This window comes from Rhea americana, unplaced genomic scaffold, assembly GCF_003343005.1.
Source record: "Rhea americana isolate MKP2758 unplaced genomic scaffold, rheAme1 scaffold_12, whole genome shotgun sequence".
NCBI lineage: Eukaryota > Metazoa > Chordata > Aves > Rheiformes > Rheidae > Rhea > Rhea americana.
In genome coordinates this window covers 3,011,803-3,034,236 of record NW_028185261.1, presented here as the reverse complement: position 1 = coordinate 3,034,236, position 22,434 = coordinate 3,011,803, and the positions used below count along the sequence as shown (strand labels likewise).

General features: G+C 37.7%; 2 protein-coding genes across 2 annotated transcripts in view; one reads left to right on the top strand and one right to left on the bottom strand.

Annotated features, from left to right (window-relative positions):
* The window catches only part of NCKAP1 (NCK associated protein 1), a 73,120-nt gene extending 62,041 nt beyond the window's left edge, over positions 1–11,079 (bottom strand). Inside the window, exon 1 of the mRNA XM_085321139.1 lies at positions 11,005–11,079. Within this exon, the coding sequence (XP_085177265.1) occupies positions 11,005–11,079 (75 nt within the window). The remainder of the gene's footprint in view (positions 1–11,004) is intronic.
* Positions 11,080–14,867: 3,788 nt separating this feature from the next.
* On the top strand, positions 14,868–21,965 carry DUSP19 (dual specificity phosphatase 19). Its single transcript, XM_085321912.1, has 4 exons — positions 14,868–15,164; positions 15,393–15,439; positions 17,019–17,171; positions 21,301–21,965. The coding sequence occupies exons 1-4, from the start codon at positions 14,939–14,941 to the stop codon at positions 21,520–21,522; spliced, it is 648 nt and encodes a 215-aa protein (XP_085178038.1). The 5' UTR covers positions 14,868–14,938; the 3' UTR covers positions 21,523–21,965.
* The last annotated feature ends 469 nt before the right edge of the window (positions 21,966–22,434 follow it).

Below are 22,434 nucleotides of genomic sequence, written 5' to 3'. Positions count from 1 at the left end.
CCCGGCGGAGCGCGGCGCGCGGCAGCGGGTGGGCCCCGCGCTAGCGGCTGGGCGCCGGAAGGAGCGGCGTTGGGGCGTCCGAGTGGTTTGGTTCTTCTTCTTCTTGTTATCATCATTATTATTATTTCTGAGCCGTTAGGTTGCATTTCGGTTAGAATTCTGAGTTGCATTTCAAATCCATTAAGAACTTTAGTTTTTCTTCTAAGTTTGTAATGAAAACTGACTCGGTCATGTGAAATCACYTCCCAGCTTCACCTAATCGCGTGGAGTCAGGAGCGGAACATTGGACGAGCCCTGGGTGGGCTGTGTGGACACGAGCACTCCACGGGCGATGCTGATTTTCCGCGAGAGCCTGTGTCGGTTAGCGCRCAGCTGCACACGAGGTGGGATCCTGGAGGCAAAGAATCATCATACAGACACCCACCGACAGTGGTATAAATAAGTCAGCAACATGCTACATAATAAACTTAAGTCAGCAACGTGCTACATGATAYGCTGAAGAATTAGCCTTCTAATCTCATTTTTTTTTATAATGACACCATCTGTGCTTCTTATTGCATCTATTTTAATTTTCAGTTTGTATTTTCACATTAGAAATCAGAATCAGCCTTTCACCAGTTTTAAACTAACAGATTACAGAAAACATAGGAATGAATGTGAGAAGCCTAAATGTAATTAAATTGTTACCGACCTCCTCCTTCTCTTCAGCAACTACAAGATAATTTATGATTCAGAATGAAATCAGGGAGCAAGAACTTAGAGTTCTAATCTGAAGCCTGCTATTGAGTCATTTTTTGGCCTTTAGCAGTTAGTTTCTGTCTCAGCTTTTTATCTAAGAGTTGGGAATAATATTTTACAGAATACCTAGCAACAATGTTGCACAGATGAGTTAGTTAGATCTGACCTTTCACGACTAGAGTCTATGGAAAACATCAGAAATGATCACATCAGTCTTTAAATATATCATACCTAAAATGCTATATAATTTCAAAGTATTAATTGAAAAATATTTATAGTAATGCTGTTACGTGAAATATCTTTCTTCTGTTAAAAATCATTTTAAAATCAGTATTGAATGTAGTATTTTTAATTGCAATAAAGATGTTTCCTATGGAGTTCCACTGCAAAATAAGGACAAAAAATATACTATTGCTGAGTGCAAAATTCTTTTTCTCGTCCACAGCTAAARCAAGTAATCACCAATTTTCAGTTCTATATTCAATTATTTCTGAGCCATTCTCAGTCTTCTGGAAGTTTAAAACAGTAATAGCCACATGATATGATATACATATCCAAGCAAGTGGAATGATCTTAACAGTGGCATAGTTCAGTGTGGCTTTTTCCGTGCATATTTTATCATTCATGATCTAATATTCCAATTGCTCTCCTCTTGAAATTAGGGGTAAAACTACCATAGTTTTACTACTACTACTACTATGGATTGCATTGGGGTCAGGGTCAGCTGGTTTTAAGCCTCTGTGGTAAGGCTGGCACTTACAGAGCTCGCTGGAGTCACTCTGTCACTGGCAGACCCTTGCTGTCTTTCTTTCAGTACGAAAGCAGTCCCAGCCACTTTCCGCACTGGGGAGGCTGCCAGTTGAGGCATAGAATGGAAGAATGACTGAGTCCTTCTCCTTTGTGATAATGGCAAAGCATCCTGTTTTTAAACTCCCACTCTGTTTGTGAGGCTCTTTATAAGATCCTGTTGTAAGAAGCAGCTCTAGTTTCTATAATTATTAATGCAAATGATGCTGAGTTAGCTGCATTTCTTGAAAATACATTACACATCAGATTAAGAAAAAGATCAATATCAGTAAATATGAACCTCTGATATTTACAGTCAATTCTTTTTTACCTTGCAGCTATACAGGCCTAATATTAAATAGAATATGATCTGTATTTATCACTATAACGTGGTTAGTCACAGATTTTAACACTTTTCTGCTAAAATCTATTCAAGCAGATACATTACGATGAAAAATAATCTCTAAGTGGATAAATAATCTCTAAATTAAGTGGAGAMTAACAAAGTAGACCAGATGTTTTCAAGTACAGGCTGTGCCCTCCCAGAAGATGAAGGTTTTTCAGCAAAAGGCATCAGTGAGGTGCCAAGACTCGACTAGGAAAAGGTGGCATATCACACCTCAACTCAGAGGAAGATGTAAAAGGAAAGATCAAAACTCATGGACGGACGATGTTACTGCCCACACAGATACAACATGCTGCTGGTCACATAACTGGCAGCATCTTGTTGAGCTGTGTGTCAGCACTGGTGGTGAGTTTGGAATGATGAAGCACGCATTTTTTCTTCTTGCTTATGAACACTTGACTGCTATTAAAAGGAGAAAATGTGTACATCTCTTAGGGAATATAGGATATAGCTAAAAATTTTTGTTTCATAGAAAATGCAGCAAAAAGTGCAGAAACCTTTGCACTGTGTGAGTGGAGAATTCACAGTTATAGAAAGCAGATGCCACTGAGATCAAACTTAGTTCATGTAAATGTACATACTCAAGCAGGGAAAAGCCAATTTCATCATTGTTTTTAATGGAAGCAGAGTTAAGCTCATGTTGTCATACTACTTTTGTTGGAACTTTATTTCAGAACTGCTGGAATAAGCATTAGGTTTTCAGCAGGAAATTTTATTCAATATTGTATTATTAKAATATATCTGTATTGTTCAGTCTGGGTTCACCAGTCTAGCAGTATGCATAACAATAAAGTAGAAATACAAGCTTTGTCAGTAACAGCATAGCTCTTACAGGTGTGGTGAAATTAAAATGTAGTGAGGGGAAGAATAAGGATCACAATTATTTTTAAAGCATGCAACATCTATTTGCATGATGTTTTATTAATGATTAATATTCAAACAGGTTACTATATTTAGGCCAAAAGTACGAGCTATGGGCAAGTGTCGACATTCAAGATTTCAGATTTGTTTTGGGCTCRGCTGTGATCCTTTCAAAGGCAACTTTCAATTCAGTTAAGGGTTTAGTAGTGCTGTTCACTATGGGGCTTCTAGATGGTAGTGAAAACTTTGTTTGAGAAACCTCTAAAGAGCCACCATAAGCCAAGAAGTTCCAGATGTACCATCTTCATGTGGTGTCTGGCAAAGCATGTAAATTGTATGCATACTTTTCTAGCATTGCCACTTTAAAAGGTGCRATGGGCAATTCATGATTGCAGAGTAAATGGTAGCATCAACTAGATCTTTGCTACTACTATAAAATTTGGCTTTGTAAATTTTAAATGAACAAACAAATTTCTATATAAATATTTCTATACATACACTGTATTTCCAGTCTGGACTTTTTTCTTGATTTAACTTTTTCCATTTTGGAGACCATTTAAACTTAATAATCCCAGAGGAACGGCAGCCATGAGGAGCTGCGCTCTCCATGAGCCCACCACCTGGCTTCTGCAAATTTGACCAGCAAAGCCCAAGAAGTGACCCTTACACAGACTTATTYTGTTCAGTATCTCATAGAAACAATTTAAAACACAAAATCAAGCTATTGTTTGAACTGACTAGATTTTTTAAATTGTCATCATTATAATCCCAATTATTTAGGTCATGCCAGGGTATTTATGTTAATAACACATAAAGTATTTGTAATATTGTTAATCTTGGATCTAAAAGCACACAAGCTGAAAACTTTACCATACAAAGTCTACACCATTGTTTAGATCATTTATAAAAATAATAAACAGCATTGAACAAGCAAAGTTGCCTTTATCAAGTAGACTTCTAATCCTGTCCAAAAAGGCAATAGGTTCAGAAGACTCACTAAACTATGCTGATAAAGCTTTATTACATTTCAATCTATAATTTTATTGATGAATWCCAACTTTTTCATTATTTAATCTGACATAAAGCTAACATGTTTGTAATTTCCCATGTCCTCTACTTTCCTTCCTTTAAAACTATTTGGACATTATTTTAATCTATTCTCACAGCAACATGTCCAATTTCATCCCTCTCTCAGTAAGTCCCTCTAGCTGAAGTTGTATACGACATGTGGCAGTTGCTCAGAAATACTAGGTCTTTGAACTTTGAAGAAAAGAGTATGAACGTTGGGCATAGAGKACAGGAAAGAGATGTACAAAGCTGGTTTGAAGCAGATGCCAAACGCTATACCTCTAGAGGAGAGCATGAGCTGTCCTCTCATGTACTACAGAATTTCAGGAAACATCACCTGCCACTTAGAGAAGATACGAATATTTCTGCTCCTACCGGAAGGACAAGTGATGAGCCTGCTCCACAGCTTCTAGTCCTACAGTATGTAAATGAGYCTTAATCAGCAGAGAAGAAGGTTGTTTTCAGTGTTTGAGAGCTAGCTTTCTCAGTTTGTCCCAAGCCCATGACTAACCAGTAATACCTAACAGGCAAGTCAAATGTCAGCCTGGTGGCTATAGAAGTGTGTGGTAGCAGGAAGAAAAATGGTTAGGTATGAACTTACAGCATTAGGAATGTGTCTGAAGCTTTCAGAAAATGGAGTTAGTAAACTCTGCTGGAGCCATTGAAGACAGTTACATTAATAGGTGCTCCCTGGAAGTTTTTAGTTGATCTGTGCAGTGGTGAAGATATACTCTATTTCTGTGGGATGTTTAGGCTCAAAGGACTAGATCCCAAAATACAAACAGCTAGATATTAAAGGAGTTATTTGACTAGGACAAGGACTGGATTAGGGTTCAGGCTGACAATTACTGACAAAAGACTAGACCCTGGGTTCAGAAGAGGACCTGACTATGTTTTGGCCTTGTGCTGAGATTAGCCATGTAAATTGTTATTAGTTTCTCCATTTTTAGAAGTTCCTGGGATAAACCTRGAAGTAATTAGAATTCAGGATAAAAGAAGCCAAAAAAACTTTGAGAATACTGGATATCTGACGTGGGTTAGAGTTTATACCAGTAATGATCTATTTTGCTCTGGAATTGTTATGTATCTTAACTATAAGCTTGGGAAATAGGTTCATTCCAGGTGAAGGCTAAACAGAAAGAGCTTACAAGGCATTGATGAGCTAGGGTTTGGCCTGTTACAGCATGAGACTGCTTACTTTTAAAATGGAGATGGGATCAAGATACTAGGCTGTTTCCAATGGTATTATWTCAGGTTGGAGTTAGGATTACAGTTGATTCTTGCAGAAATTGTTTGCAGAATAAAGCAAATAGACAAAASAGTTTTATTTTTGGCTGTCAAACAAAGCTTATTACAGCTGTCAGGATGAGTCACTGGACTAAATTAAGCTCCTGATCCGATATGGGAGTAGACCTTATACTACATTCCTAGATGGAAGTAGCATCACCAGGTTCAAAAACATTCTGGTAAATCCTGAAATCAGAAGGAGATTAGGACCCCATCTAGATTAGCATTTTATTTCTAGTTCCCTTGAAGGCTGTGATTTCGAGAGGAATCCACAATGAGATATTTGTGAAGCCACTAAATGGAGACAGAGTGTCTAATCGGCTTGCAAATCTTAATCATAAAGATGACTTACCTAGCCCATGCTGACTGTCCACTAGCTAGAATAAATCAAGAGTGATCAGTTTGCAAAGGATGGTCTCTATCCCCTTTGGAACCGAGTTGTGGTCAGAAAGTAGTGTGTTGCTGTTTGAATAGGGATGCCAACTTGTCAGACAGGACCGATTAAGGTGGTCCTGCACACACAGAAATTGTGGGGCCACTTAATCTTTGTAGAGAGCCTTTTCTGATACAGGCACATACAAGCTAATATGCTCTGACCTATTTCCTTTAGCCTCTGTTATAGTTCTGTCTTAGATAGACGGGGTTGTACCAGGGACTAATGTGTGGCTACAGTTATAACTGGACAAAAATAAGCTGCTACTTTTTTTTTTTTTTTTTTTCTCCTACACCTAAGAATGCCAGGAAATAGCAAGGACCTGTTTAAATACAATAGCTTTTAAGGCCCATCCAGCAAAGACATTAAACATCATTAAACTTAACATTAAACATTTAGAAGAAGAAAACAGTATTTTCATTTCAGAAAAGAAATGGCCAAAGAATGAAGGATTATCCTCCAATGTTGCCAGGGATCATACGTTTACCAGCCAGTGGGGATCTCAAATACTGAGTATAGCAAAAAGCAAGTGTTCCCCGAAGTCTGAGGTTTACATAGAACAGAACAGCTCAGCTGTAGATTTTTATAGATGAAATGCATATGGAGAAAAGCAAGCTAGTGGAGAAGGATGACACAAGCATCAGCCAAAATGTCACACCCATGAGCTATGCTCAAACTGGGAAACAACTTTAAAAAATTATTACAGTTAATCTCCACATCACCATCCATAACGTTTTCTCCATTTGACAAAGAAATATGAATCATTTGAGGGTATGGAATACATGAGAACTGTTTAACATAGCACAAAAGTATTTACACAACTTAAAACAGAGRTGGAAAGAATACTGTGATAGATGAAAAAAAATCTATCTTCAGGTTACAATGTGAATCCATACACGCGGAAAATAGTAGCAGGCCAGGATAAGGCTGTGAATGAGGAGTACCTCATACTTCAAATAATTGTTCCTCAGAACTRAAGTCCAGTGCTTATTAAGATTGTTACATTAAAGATTATGTATGGTCATCACTTCAAATTCATATCACTTGAAAAATAGATGGGATGAGTCTGTACCTTAATGTTTTCTGTTCAAACATCCTGCTAAACTCAACACAAGTTGAGCTGAAAATAAGCTGCAGAGCTGAAATAAGATGCAGAAAGTATTGTTAGTGGGACATCAAGTCCTGTAACTTTACTACAGGGAGCCACTTAAAATGTGCTTATTTCCTAATGTTTTACTCTCTATGGTAACACTGAATGACTGCCTTCACTGAGGTAAAGGAATATATATCAAAGAATCTGCTTGTATAGATTAGATGAACAACTGATTTTTTTGTGAATTTTCATTTTTTTTTTCCAATTTAGATAATAGGCATAGAGTAAATGTGAAATAATACAAATACAGTTTTAAGGAAATCTAAAAGGCAATAAAATCATTAATTCTGAAATTTATACCAATTATTAGTTTTGGATCTTTTTAGGTGGAGTTCTATGGCATTTAGAGCTTGATCTTTTTAGGTGGAGTTGTTCTATGGCATTTAGAGCTTTTCAGATACATTTCCTCTTTAGCAATAATACTTTCAAGTTCATTTTTTACAGAATTACCCCAGTATATCTTTTAACATATTTGGGAAAAAAATGTGGCTTACAGGCATAACTCTGTTGCAAAAAACACTGGGAGATAAATATAATATTTAATGTTTTTGTTAATGAAACTATTCTACCTTGTACTGCTCAAAAAACCCCAAATGTCTAATGCAGCTTCTTGAACCTTGAGAGTTCAATTTCCTGAATTATGTTCTGRTAATATGGATGCCATTAGCAAAGTATTATCAAAGATTTAATCTGCTTGAATTAATGAAGCTTATTGTTTACAGTTGGATAAAAAATAGTGAATCCATTTTATGAAATATTGTGAGGTTTCTAAATTAAGGTAAAGCCAAGAACTCTCAATACTATTCAAAATAAGTCAATAACTTAAAATATTAAACAATCTTTTTGGTAGGTCATTTGTCATTCCAATCAGACTTGAATATAAATCTTTCATATTCAAGAGCAGAATCATTCAGGAAGCTTTTTCTGATTCTGCAAACATGTTTAAAAAGATGAGGAAAGGGAGAAAAGGGAAAAAACAATAATTACTGATTTTGACAAGATAATCAGTATTAAACATAAGAAATCTTCCTAACTAAGATGTTATCAGAATAATACATTACCTCATTCAAAGGTATATATATTGACATCTACAACTGTAGTTTCAGAAAAATCAGAAAACACTGCTACATCATCTAAAGCATGATTTACATTCTATACGTAAAAATGAAAAGCATATAAATGTAACTCAACCACAGTTTTTTTTTCCTTATTCTAATGACCAAACAGAATGGAAGCTCCTGGATACTTTATCTTATTTAAACATGACTTTTTGAAGTTGGGACTGACATTTGAATGGAAGCAAAATAGTTCTGTGCTGCCTCTTTATTGAAATACTCRGAAGGAAGATGTCAAAAAACTTACCTTTCAGTTTGCCTGCGTATTGAAGAATAAAAGAGAAATATTAAATGAACTGAAGGAGATAGCTTAGGTCAATCAGGGTCATTCTCCAACTTTGCAGTATACCAAAAGTAATGAGTTTTTTTTTTTTTTTTTTTTTTTTTTTTTTTTTTNNGTCTGTGCATATGCGAGTATGCGTATGTTTCAGGCTGTCCCCTCCTTTCCTGGAAAGGTCTTTCTTTTAAGACTTATCAGTTCCCTTCTTTTTATTGAAACCTTGCTTTTCAAATACTTTCAATCATCCCCAGAATGTTTTGACAGGTATCTTGATCTCATGCCTCATAGCAAAAGAATAAATCATAGTAGTGTCACTTTCTTTACTGATACATGCAGTATCACCTTACAAACTTAGTTATGATAATTGTTTTTATCCCATCAATACTATTGACTAGTAAGGCTTTRCTCTGTCATCTGCAATTTGTATTCTGTTACAGTTCACAGATAAAGCTTTGGGGTGAGGGAGTTTGTGTATTTAAAATATTAAGTGACCTTATGAAATTTTTAAGCTTTAAAATGCTAAGCATATTAATTTTTATTATTCAGTTGACCAGAAAGAAAATAGAACACAAGAACTTGTTCRCATGAAAAGTCCATCCAGCTCAGTACCCTGTCTGAAATCAGTAGCCAAAGAATGGATCCCTAAAGAAGAGGGTAAGAACAGACTAAGAACATAGCAGTACTGCTGAAGAACACGCTCTCAGACTCCAATCGTTTGTGGTCCAGGGACTTTGTGAGCCGCTGATATTAGCCTTTTATTTAATAGCTGTATTACCTTTTTATTTAATAGCTGTTGTAYTACTCTTCTACAAATGTATCCACCATTTTCTGAACCCATGCAGACTTGTAAGATCCTGTGGCAGAGGCTCCTTTAGCTTAACAGTGTATTTTATGTTGGAATTTGGAGGAATAATGTAGGTCTGTTCCTGACTGAGTATATTTGTATTCTGAGTGGGAAAGGAGAAAATTAGTTTTTTCCTTCTTAGTAGCCAGAAGTTATTTGGCATATCTGAGCTGGTTGGATCAAGCAATAGATACAGAATGAGCTAAGGCAGATAGTTTCTTTTTTCTTCCCTGCCTGTAGCAAATAACTTCCCACACTCCAGCATGTAGCATAATGCTGTATTAATAATACGCTAAGGCAAGAAGCTCGGGTACACTGACAARCCATATTCCCTAGTGTTTAAAAGAAGGGAGATGCTATGCTCATACATTTTCCACTTCAGCTTACCCCATTTTTATAGAAGCCTTATCTTAATGCTAATCAGTAAGAGAAGCTCCCAATTCCATAGCTTACTAAGCTAATCTGTGAAATAATTCTGCTGAATGCAGCTTATGCTTCTGACATCAAATACCACAAGAACCTGTAATGGTTTCCTTCCTGAACTTTGTGAAGCTGGAGAAACTAGCTAAGCATCCTTGTGTAAATCATAACGTTAACATTATGCCTGTGGAAGCTACACGTAAGCAAAAGCTACACATAAGATGTCATAAGAACTTTGAAATAAACTTGGATTTTACACTCTGAAACTTTAGTTTAGGCTATAGATTTGTCCCTGGCTGCAAGAGAAATATTTGGGGACTTTTGTTCTAAAGTAGCTCACATTTCTTTGAATGACTACTGAAATAAAACTGTACAGAAACAAAATTCTGGGAGAAAGATTAATTGCTCTTATGCACAAATGGGCTGCTAGGAGCTGAAGTGCGGGATGGAAGTTGCTCTTTTGAGTGTTCTGGTGAAGAAGCAAAATAATGTTCAACTTCTAAAAAAATCATATTTCTAACTTTAGCTTTTTTTTTCTTTTTTCTTTTTAAACTCATCTGGAGAAAGAAAATTATGCTTTGGGTTTCAAAGAACTTGGAAACCTTGGGAACATTACAGAAGATCTCTTACATTACATTATTTCTTTTGAAAAGCTCAGATCTTTTCCTTTCTCTGTGGAGGTCTTGAACTCCATAGGTTCTTTTCAGACTTTGTAAACTTCTCTTAAGTCAATTTTTCTGAAGTGAAAGTATTCTTAGAATGAAGTAACACACAAACAGTGGAGAACAGCCTTGGTGACTCACAGTCCATACTAATTGGATGTTTAACAATCTCTCCTCTGCAGAGCAGCTACCTGAGTGGAAGGTGTTGTGTGTGTGCAGATATTTTTGCTGAAATATGTCGTGTTTTTCTGGTCTCTTAATAGACTGACCCTTTTCCTGATTAACTTTAGCCCTATCTCTACAATTGAACTGACCTATCCTGTTTTACACCAAGATTCATCCACACTACATACGCACATTATCTATTTATTTTAGCTCACATGCGACTCCACTGGAGCAAGTCAAAGAGCTTCTGGAGAGAAAAAAACATGAGTGCAAATGGGAGGGGAGTCMATGGTGTGCTCCAGATTCTACTTATGTAATATAGACATGACCTGTGCCAGATCTTCCTCACACCAACAAGTCACTAAGTCCTCTATGTCCTCTATGTCCCCTGTAGTGGTTATCAAACACTTCGGCTTTGCAGTCTGCTCTATTCTTCGGTGCTCATATTCACCACTGTCAGTGACGCAATATAAAAATACCTGTCTTTTGATCAGTGAATCAGCCCGCTCATTTGCATGGATTGCTCACAAGGTATGGTGAGTGCAGAGAGAAATGCTTCGATAGATGTTCAGAGGGCCGTGCCCATATGCACGGCTTTGCTTCTGAGAGATTTTCCGATATGAGGAGATACCCCGGTAGAAACATCACTCATCTGCGACACTTGGTCAGGCTATCTTTATAAATCAGCAAACAGTGCTGCTTGAAATACACAAAATAAAAAAAGAAGGCTGCCTACACTGAGGCTTGGGATAGAAGTTAGTGCTTGGAGTAGATTCACAGACTTACCACTGTTTCTAGGAGCGACCCCTGGGTATCTGATTGTTTATGATCTTTTGCAATTTGTACTGGGCTTTCATACATCATTGCCAGAGTCAGATCACCAGCTCTGACTTACTGACAAACTTAGTCAAAGACTTGAAGAAGTGCCTCTCTTTCTGGGCTTGACCAAACCCACACCCAACTCTAATATGAAGAAACAGTAGGTAGATACAGCTGATTAAGAATGATCTAGCATGTGTCAGCAGCACAGCTTTAATGGATGTTTTGATCGGTATTGGAAGTCATTGGAAAGGGTATTGGAAGAGGGAATATATACGTGAACTTAGGATATATACTACCTGCTACAACTGGAAACCTTCTGCAGTAGTAGATAGGCACCACAAATACTTAGAATCAAAGCACAAAGAAATTTCAATCAGACTCCCACCACTTCTGTCCTCATCCCATTCCCAGGCAGGAGTAACTACAGAACCTTTAGCCAATGAAGTTCGGTGCTTCTAACATGTTACAAACTGGTGCAGACAAAAACCACAGAAACAAAGTGACAGATTATATTGAAGCTGCTCTCACTGATAACCAGATTGCAGCACACACAACCACAGCAATAGATGCACGCAGGAATGCCCTGGTAACTCTTAGTTTTGACAGCTGCCTTTATGTGGCCTTCAACATGGTCCTGCTTCCCATCACTTTCCCCGTTTGGACAGACTACTACTGCAAGCTTTTAAAGTGATGTGCACTTACTAATCTGCCTCTGCCTGTATCCTTTCTCCTGGTGATCCTAGAAACAACCACAGTAACTTGAAAAATTACAGTTTCTTATGCCTATATGGCTTAGCTTCATGACATAGTGATCTCAGCACACAAAACTGACAATCCTTGCATGCTTTTCACTCTTCACTATATCCTGCTCCAGAAGAGGCTTTGCTACAAATTCATTCTTCCCCACACAATGCCTTCCAGATTTTTGTCTACACTTCAGAAGCTATTTAAGTTCGCACACTGGTCACTTACCAGTCGTCAATCCACTTCAGCCAGATTTTCCAGATATGTTACTGGATACCAGAATAAAAGAAGGTCTACATCCACACCCTCATTCAGGAGATGGAACACAGGTGGGCTGGAGAAGAGGCTAAGTCTTCTTCTGCAGACCTCACTCACACTTTGCAGGGGCTATAGTTTTCTTCCAGAATATTCTTTTCGTGCCTACCAGATGTAGATCCACTGCTGGTCATGCCAAATCTGAAGGATGAAAACAAATGTGTGAGAACAAACAAATGGTTGYCTCTCTCACCCAAAACTTCTCTCTATGGGGAAAATGGTTTTGGGGTGAGGAAATATGCCAAAGCCAATGTTTCTGAAGGGAAATAAGATTTTTTTAGCATGTTATGCTCTAGCCATCCTCCCACGTGCCACCTTGCCCTGTTGCTTAGGGTGGGAATGATCCTGAGCTGGTGACTCCAAGTTGACAGTCTTTTCAGCAATAATAATGGCAGCAGCAGTAGGCATYGTATCTTTGTATGGGCACGAGCTGCCTGTCCCAAAGGGTCCAGGATACAAACTCCATGAAAGTGAGCCAGTCCTCCCTTGTGAGACCAAGAACTACTGAGTGCTTTGTTGAATGTCTAATGAAKATACAGCAGTTTAAGCCATTCTTTGCACTTCTTTCAATATGAGAGCATCTTTCTTGAGTAAGGTCAGCCTTATTCAGGGCTGACTTATTCCATACAATGTGTTCCATACAATTGTATTTGAAACAATGCATTTCAGAAAAGGCTTATTAGACCTTTACATGATAGTATTATTATTATTTCCCTCTACTTTAAATGCCTCCTGACACATCCTAGCATCACGTTTGCTTTTCTCACCACCACGTTACATTCATGATTCATAGTCATTCTGTGACCAACTGGTGCACACAGGTACTTCTTCTCAGTTATTTGCAGCTAATAAAATTCCAGATTGCAGCAGAGGCCTGTATTGTTAGTTAAATATTAACTAACGATATTTTGAATTTCACCCCATTTCTTTTACTCCAGTCCTCAAAGTTATCTAGTTATTTCAGTTTGAAATGTAATGTTATTAGCATATTAATCAGCATTTGATTCTCCTCTTTAGTTAAGTTACTGACATAAGCAATCAACTCTCAATTTTTAGTGCATTTTATTCATTAATTTCAACCATCCACCATCCTCAGTCTTCAGAATGCAAGGCTGATTTCTCAGAGTCAGCTATCTGGAATGTCTGATTATCATTTCCTTGACAGAAACTGGCTCTTTTACATCTAAGAGTAAGGACAGTATAACCTGGGCCTAAATGAGTATTAGAAGGAAAGGAAAACAACAGAGAGAGATGACATATTGTCATATGGATTTTATGAATGCGTACAAGCTGTTTTCTTTGTCAATTCATGCCTACATTGTATGTTTCTTAGTTTATACCACATCTGCTAGAACACTGCTGGATTTCTTGACACAGACAAAATAAGAGGACCATGAGCTTAAAGAATACTTAAAGCTCTGCAGTAAACACACTGGCAGATAGCTTTTTATAATCTAAAGATTTGGCAATACCATAAATGCATTTTACCAGTGAAGCAGAGACGGCTTTCAGCTCCTGCTCTGTCTTTTGAGGAGTCTTCTATACTCAGCAAAGCATGCAAGAGAAGAATGATCACGTGTGACCTGAGATCCCAATTTTAAACTCTAATCTCACCAATCATCATTCTCTTCTATCTTGTAAAAGAAAGTATGAAAAACTTGACAGCAGCCTGCATGATAAAAAATAGTGTTTGTTAATAGTCAAGCCAGCTCTAGTGCTCGTGATACAGACATACTAATTAAATAATAGTATATCAATTGTTTATATAAATGTCTGCAGAATATTAAGATTGGCAACAGCTTAGATTTTATGTCTAGTAGTGACCTCTGCTGTCTAAGGTAGTTATAGCAATGATAAACATTCCTGGAAGATAAATGAGCTACTGTGAAATCAGCTGCTTTTCTGTGTCCACACATAACAGACTCTTCTTCAGTGGCTAAAGAAGAAAATTTGTTTGTATCATTAACATTTAATCATCAGGGTCTTACATAGGGTCTGTCACAGCTTAGTCTTGCAAACTCTCAGGCAACAATATGCCTCGTATTCATACGGGGCGGAGGTAAGTTATAAGGCATGTTCTAGAGCAGTGCTACTATAATGGCAGACTTCTCAGAGTCACCGTAACCTCTCAGCTCAGGTTTAAGGATATTTTAACATCGCAGGGGAAGTACCATAGAAATGCACCTTTATTCTATGAATCGAGATGGATTTTTTTTTAAACGGAAATATATTTCTGGTACAATGGAAGTTAAGAGTGTTTCCATTTACCTTTATAATGAACAAAAATTTCACTCTGAACAKTCTCTGTTATTACAGGGATAACGCTGCAAATAGTCCTTTATAGACTATGGCAGTAGTCTATACGTGTAGTTTATATGGTTATTATTAGTATGGTTTATCGACCTGAAATATAGGGGCATTAGGTGCCTCAGGAACAACCGGAAGGGAAAGGACAGAGTTACCTCCTCACACACCTTTTCTGTATTTTGTCTCWTTGGTAAACTAAGAGGCTGATTCTGATTAGCTTTTGGTTACCACCCCCAGGAAGCCGGGAGAGAAGTGATTTTACATTTGGATGTTTTCTATTTAATTATTTGTAACATTTCTTCCACGAAGAAACCCGCCGTTAGCGCGCCGGCGGCGGGRAGGTCGTTAGCGCCCCCTCAGCGGCGCCGCGCGCCCCCGAGCGCCGCGCAGCCAATGGGAGGCGGCGCGCGCYCGGCCAATCGCCGGGCGCCGGCGCTGAGGCAAGCGAGGCGCGCGCCGGCGTCGCGCGGCGCTGCCGTTGTGGCCGTTGGGGCCGGGTGGGCGAGGCGGTGCCGCTGCCGGTGGCGGTGCCATGCACTCGCTCGGAGAGGAGATCCGAAGCTTCTCCAGGGCGAACCTGCGGAAGCAGTGCACCAGGGTGACGACGCTGACGGGCAAGAGGATCATCGAGACGTGGCGCGGTGCCTGCTTGCAAGTGGTGGAGGAGACGGGGCCCGGCGATGGCGGCGGCTGCGGCTACGTGCCCGACCTCAGCTCCGACCTGCAGGTCGGCGTCGTTCGGCCCTGGCTGCTGCTGGGTGAGTGGGGCGCGGGGCCCCTGGCGAGGCCCGCACGGCGAGCTGCGGCTGGGCGGTTACAGTTAACAGGAAATATTTACTCCRCTCGTTTAATCAACGGGCTCCAGGGAAGAGGGTCTCGAAACTTTCAGAAGTGATGGTTACTGGCTGCTGGGGACTTCCTGGCAGTGTGATGCTGCTTGATGCGAGGTGGTAATTCACATGGTAACAAGCTCATTCTCTTTCCAGGGTCGCAGGATGCTGCTCATGATCTGGAGACAATGAAGAAGTATAAGGTAGTGCTATGTAGCGATAAAAACATTCCTCGCATAGTGTKTGTTGTTGTATTTTTTTAAGTTGGAAAAGTCTTAAAAGTATATATTCTCAGGTAACTTTAAGGACGATAATACTACTACATTTATGCTTACAAAAAAGCCTGCTACTAATAAAACTTGCAGCAGCATCAGTCACAGATGGGTGGGTGTATGTGACTTTCACAAGAAGTTGAAATATTTTGCTGCAAGACTTATGATTGTTTAGCACAATTTGTAGAATAGATTTGGGTATTGCTGTACATGTTCTTAAGTTTCAGATGCTACRCAGAATCAAATCAACTTGCTTTTATGGGAATTGTTAAAAGGAGAARAACAAAGCAATAAGTCTAAGTCTGTCCTGAACATCCATCTTTTTACTCTTCTCTGTTAGGGTAATGAGGTGATATGGCCTTCAGACTATTGTGCTTCCACAGGACAGAGCGTGCACTGACCTGGCATCCATTGCCATCTAAATGTCACTTCGACGTAAATTAAAATAATCCATGACTTCGCCATACCTTGAACAGAGCAAAGATGGCAGGAAGCCAGATTTGCTCTTTTCTGCTAAGTGCGAGTATAGTTTACTCTGAAATTCTTTTGCTCCAATAAGCGTTACTGGTAAGTCAGTACAAGGAACATTACTATGATGGGTTAGAACAGGCTTTAAAATTTGGGGGATTATGGGGTGATCTGTAATATCATTCCCTTTGGTTTCTCTTTTATTTCCCATCTGTACACTGACAACTCTCTTTTCTGTTTAAAATTCTTAATTCAGTCTGCATGTTTGAGTGGGTACAGATCGTTTAATTTCCTCTCATTTGTGATGAGAGTCGGAAATGCACAAAAACTCCTCAATCACATGATTTGTAGCAGGAGKTTTAAAGCTCACTGACCAGGTTGTCTGACTGGATTGGTGCCAGGGAGTATCCTCAGGCAGCAGATCTCAGTGTCACACTAAACTTTAGGGCATTAACGTTCATCCTCRGATGCTATTGTGCTCGTGGTCACTTTAAATTTCTTGACACTCCTCTGCAATACTTTAGCTCTGTAAAATTCAGTGTATCTAATCATTTTCTCACTGTATCTGACAAATTAACATTTATTCTTCTTTTTCTGTTGGATAGTGGAGTGTGTCTTTGTACTCTAAAATGGAAGTTGTGTTCCATCCAGAATTGTTTAAACTGTAATGATGAATTAAATGATTSCTACTTGTAAACTGAAATGGATTTGAGCACCTACCTGGTGATCAGACATTAAATGAAAGGTATGACTTAAAGTAGCTTCAGTAGGTGTGAAGTTACCTACCTGAAATACCTTCATTGCCTTAATGATAATTGCCAGTTTGTTTTAATAAAAAAGAAGAAAAGTGAAATATGGCACAATATGTTTTAACAATCAGTAGAACATTACTTGGAAGAAAATACACTGTAGACAGGATATGTATATAAAACTGAACAGTGCAGTTGTCTGAGTTACAACCTAGGTATGTCTAATGAATAATCCACCTTTGTTACTGCTCATTTGCTTGCAGTCTTCAGATTTTTTTTTTTTTTTGACTTAGGTTACTCATGTTCTAAATGTGGCATATGGAGTTCAAAATGCCTTTCTCAATGACTTTATATACAAGAGCATTTCTATTCTGGATCTCCCAGAAACTGATATCACCTCCTACTTCCCAGAATGTTTTGAGTTTATTGAGAAAGCCAAGATCCAGGTACAGTATATGAATAATTAATGCTACTAGTTACCCTGTTTAGATTATTTATTACCYTATTTAAAATCTAAAACAAAAAAGCAAGCATAATACCAAATGAGTACCTTTATCGTTGCTTTTTTTCATTTTAAGTAGAGAATTCACATGATTTCTAAGCATTCCTAGAAACGTGACCCTGCTATTAATCCCCATTCCCTATCAGTATTACTTTTTTTTTTTTTTTTTTTTTTTTTTTTTTTTTTTTAAGAATGATTTACTTTCTTTATTTAGAGAAGTTTCTTTAGCAAAGCTGGAGCAGTGTGTACCTTTAGATAAAAAAAAATCCCATCTAAGTCTTAGCTTACCATATCTGACAGAAGGAAAAAGAAAAACTTTTTTGCTTTTTAGGCATCCATTAGAGAGGTTATTTTAAAATAGAAGAAAACACAACAAGAAGATGAATAAGGCCTACATAGTTCCGTGCAGTCTGTCAGTTGCTATCCACCATCCTTGTGCCTTTCCTTGACCATCCACTGAAGGTGCAACACATTCAACTATGAAACCACATACAGTTACGTACAAAGATTTTCAGAGAAGTCTTTGTAGCCTTGGATGCACCCAGTGATTTTAACTGCTAATAAAATCCTGAAAAAATGTGACATAGGAAATGGGGTGAAGGGACTGCTTTTGAGGTTGCTTGGCAGCCCTGTATRTGACCAAGATCGTCTCTTGACTCCCATTTGTAAAATTCAGACTTACTGCATTTTTGTAACAACATTTGCTTTGGTATTAACACTATGACTTGACACACAAACCTTAATGGGTGTCATTCCACCATATCTACCATATTCATTATTTACATAGTTTAGGATAAAAGAAGATATTGTTGTCCTGGCTTTCTCCGTGTCACASAGTGTTCTTTCCTTCTCTCATATATCATTTACAAGCTATGTGATACACGTTGTCACTAAAAAGGTCATTACCTTTTAAGGTTTCTAGTTACGGTTTCCACTTCATTTCTAAATGAGACTTGCCATTCATAGCTGCAGCTGTGTTGCTGCTCTGCCTCTGGTCTTTATGTTCCTGGTACTATTTCATAAGCAAAGAAGTTTTCAGGAAAACTTCTACTGCAATATTAATAGCTGCAATGGAAGAGCTGGACAAAATTTCAGATAATTGATAGAATAGATGTTCTCAAGGAACAATTCATGTGATAGTGTGTGGAAAGTGGGATGGCTGGATGGTTCTGAATCCTCCTATTTGCTTTGTTAAGATAGAGTTAAAAAAAGCTTATGATAAGTTGTATAATGAAGTGRTTTTTGTATGTAAGTAGTTAAAAAGAGTTTCATTTCCTAAGGTAGAGAAGGGAGAGAGGATCACTGATGAGAGTACATCACTGAAGGAGAATAAGAGCACTTGTATTAGAGAACACAAGTAAAGCCTGTGCTGTTCTTTAAGTTACTGATGATTGGTACTTGTAATAGAATGGAGTTTTCTAAAACTAAAACTGTGCGAGTCTGTAGACTCCATGGTACAAATTCTGATACTGATCACAGCTCACCTCATCTTCCAGACTTCAAATAGACAGATTTACTATGTGTAAGGTGACCCATGTCAAATCATCTCTCTATGAATGAGAGAGATTTTTTTTTTTTTTGTTCATTTGTTTAATATCTCATCACAAAGYTTCTGAGATCTTGTCTTTCCAGGTTCTGCAAAGAACTTTTTGTTCATTCATGAGCATCTCTCCATATTGCTTCTGTCATACTTAAAGCAAAAGCCCTGGCAAAGTAAAGTGAATCCCAAAGAAACTGTTAGCCCCTGTTTTTTTAGCTAAAGCTTTATGCTTCTTTTTCACTGTGTAATCACTATATAACTACCATTTCCTTTTGGTGGAAGGACATTATGCTTTTTCCCCATATAAAAATTCTGAGAAAACTTGGTGTTGAATCTTGCGGGTTCTTGTAAGTTGRTAGACTATTCCTAGGTAGGAGACGGTTGGGCTGTAAGGATCAGAATAAGGAGTCTTTAATAAGCAGAGATTAATTTAATATCTGAAATCTATTTCTTGCTCTTATYCTGTGTTCACATCTAATGCAAAATTAATAGGAATTATGTGCCAAATTCATCTTGTATAAAAAAGCGAGAGGGTTTAGCAAGGAAGGCTAAATGTGCTCTGTGATAACTGGTTTAATGTTGTTGCCCTTGTTCATTCATGTTCAGTAGTTTTCACTTCTATTCATTTGATATTTTTGGCAGTGTACAACAGAGCAGTCATAAAAGAAAACTTGAGAGAAACATGAAAATAAAGTATGAACTGTACAAAGAAAAAAAAGAATCACTTTCAATGTTGATTTTTAACTTTTAGTGCCACTGTTAGATATTTATCTCAGTTACAGTAGGTTATATCTAAAAAAAAAAAAAACAAAACAAAACTTTCCCATTAAGTCAGTAAAAATTACTGCAGATCCACAGTGGATAAGCTTGAGCAATTGCTTCATCAGCAGTGACATAAATGTAATTTTTTAATATCGTATTATTCTTACTAAGGACTAAGCGGTCCTAATCCACTAAGCAGTGGATTTATAATTTGCCAGTGGCACTTCTGCAATGAACTGAAATATGTAAGTCTGCTTTCTACTCTGTTGCAGTGTGTGATCAGGAAGTAGGCCCCTATGAATGTGAAAAAGTAAACTAAGATGTAATATGCATCAGACAATGCAAAGGGGATGTGATTTGCATTGCAAGAAAGGGTGAAATTGTGATTCATTGTGCTGGGATTCAGAAGCTTAGATTCAGTTCCTTGCTCTGCTGTAATCTTGTGGTGCTAACTTGAGCAAGTTGTTGTTCTAGTCTTAGCTTAGCATTTCTTCAGCAAGGATAATATTTCATTTCATACTTCTTTGTCTTACTGTTTAAACTGTCAGCTCTTTGGAAAAGGAATCATTTTCTGCTGTATGTATATTAATATACCAGATGATTGGAACTCCAAGGTCTGTAACATAAATCATAAAGGTCCTGTAAAGGAATCCTGTCAATTACAAGATCTTTTTTCTTCTGGGTAAATAGTACATTGAGTAATTTGTGCATGTTAAGGGCAGGCAAAGCTCACTGTATCTAGAATATATTTGCTTAGCCTAAAATATCTGAGCACATTTTGTGTTGTTTTTCAGTATCTTTATTCAGAGTATGGAGATGCTGGCAGACTGTGTGTACTGAGTCTTTGCCAGGCTATAGTCTGACATAAAAACATGACAGCCTCACAAAGCTTGGGCATTGCAAATGTGACCTAACCTACACTAGATCTTAATGACTGCTAACTCATGCCCATTACATTTTAACAGAACTTGCAATATCTTTTTAAAGTGTCATGGAATTCCTTCAAAAGTAATTCAGGAAATATTTAAGAAGGGTAGAAGTATTAATTTTGCATGTAATTCAAGAAGAGTCTGAATTTAACCACCAGGAGAAACATCTGTGAATTAAAAAAGTTAGTAGTACAAGATTTTGTGCCKTAGTCCCTGCCTAAGGGACTTTGGTTGTACCAACCGATACAGTTGTATCGGCAGTGTTATGGAGAGGTAGAGAATTGTTGCAAGTCATACTGTTAACTTTGCTGATTTTTCTGTTCCTATGCATGATCCTGCTTACCCAGAAGCTTCACTGAAGAACTCCAGAGTACACAAGAAACATGACTGAAACTGTGGGATGTACTAATATCTGCCTCTGTGCAACAGCTTGCTGCATCAGTGTATTTTTAATCTGGTTACAAGATCTAATCAAATTCTTCTCCCTATTGCAAATAAAATCTATTTTTAAGTTGTCACCCAATACCTTGGTATTCCAGATGTCTTTGATTTGGATTTTATGTGAGGGAGATGCAGCAAGGTCTTGAGGAAAGGGACAAAGGAATGGGGTCCAGTAATTAGTTGTAAGATATTAGTATAGTTAGGTCTAAGTATTTTGTAATTATAAAGTGGCTTTATTTAGAAAAAAAAWTTAAGTTGAAGTTACTTACATGTGTATATGTTTTTGTTATGGAATCAGTAAGGCGTTTTTAATACATGTTAATAGATTTCATGTTAAGTTTCCAGTACTTGTTAGTATCTACTTGAGTATCTGAACTACGTGTTCCATTTGTTTCTTGCAGGATGGTGTGGTACTGGTTCACTGTAATGCAGGAGTCTCTCGTGCAGCAGCAGTAGTCATCGGTTTTCTAATGAATTCAGAAGGACTCAGTTTTGCTAGAGCYTTTTCTTTGGTGAAAAATGCAAGGCCTGCTGTTTGTCCAAATCCTGGCTTCATGGAGCAGCTTCACAAGTACCAAGAACACAATAAAAAGGCAAATGGAAGCATAAATGATCAAGACTGATCAAAAAGGAGAAGAGAAACAATCTGTTTTGACTATACAGTAACAGATGCTGGATGTACTTTAATCTGTCATTGTGCAGTTCTTTCACATATGCATTCTAAATTCATTCTCTACACATTTTTAYTCTGTGTTCCTTCCCCTCTCTTTTTTCAGCATCTAGTTTAAAGGCCAAGTGGCATTCTACTGACTTCAGAGATGATTTGGCCCAAGAACAAGCTCTTCCTAGAGCAATGATAGAAAGATAAAGTTCTCTTTTCCTTGCAATATAAGAAAAAACAGAATGATGGGCTTTATTGAAATATCAGATGATGCAGGCAATAGAGAAAGGACTTAAAATGGTAATTAAGATGATAAAGTTGTTCTGTTTGCTTTAATACTAAACTGAATCTTTATTCATTCCAGTTGATTGTAAAACCTAGATAATAAAATGTTCCTGTGATGAAGTACCTTGCTATTAGGTCTTTAATTGATATTGCAAAGAAAGAAGATTTTATTGAATTTCATGGGCTAGCCAGCTGATAAATATTTTTAGAAATTAAACCAGATGGTCTTTTGATAGGAATAAAAAATGTGTATGATACTTTAATGCTTTATTTTTGTTTACTGTTTTCCATCAAATAACAGTTTGAAGTGCTGGAACCAGCCCATCAGTTTTCATTTTGGTAGATTGTTTCAGGGGAGATACAAAAAAATGTTTAAAGCAACCTATCTTAGACTTATTGCTACTGCCTTTTTTTTGCATCCAGTCTTCCACTGCTGTCCTCTCACTCCATTCAACATCACCTAGAAAKAACAGATCTGAACAGATAAATAACTGCCTTTTTGTCTTGTTATCTTCCTGCCAGATCTCAGGCTGGAATAACCATCTTAAAATGACGCATTAAAAAAATACATACATATATAAAAGATTTT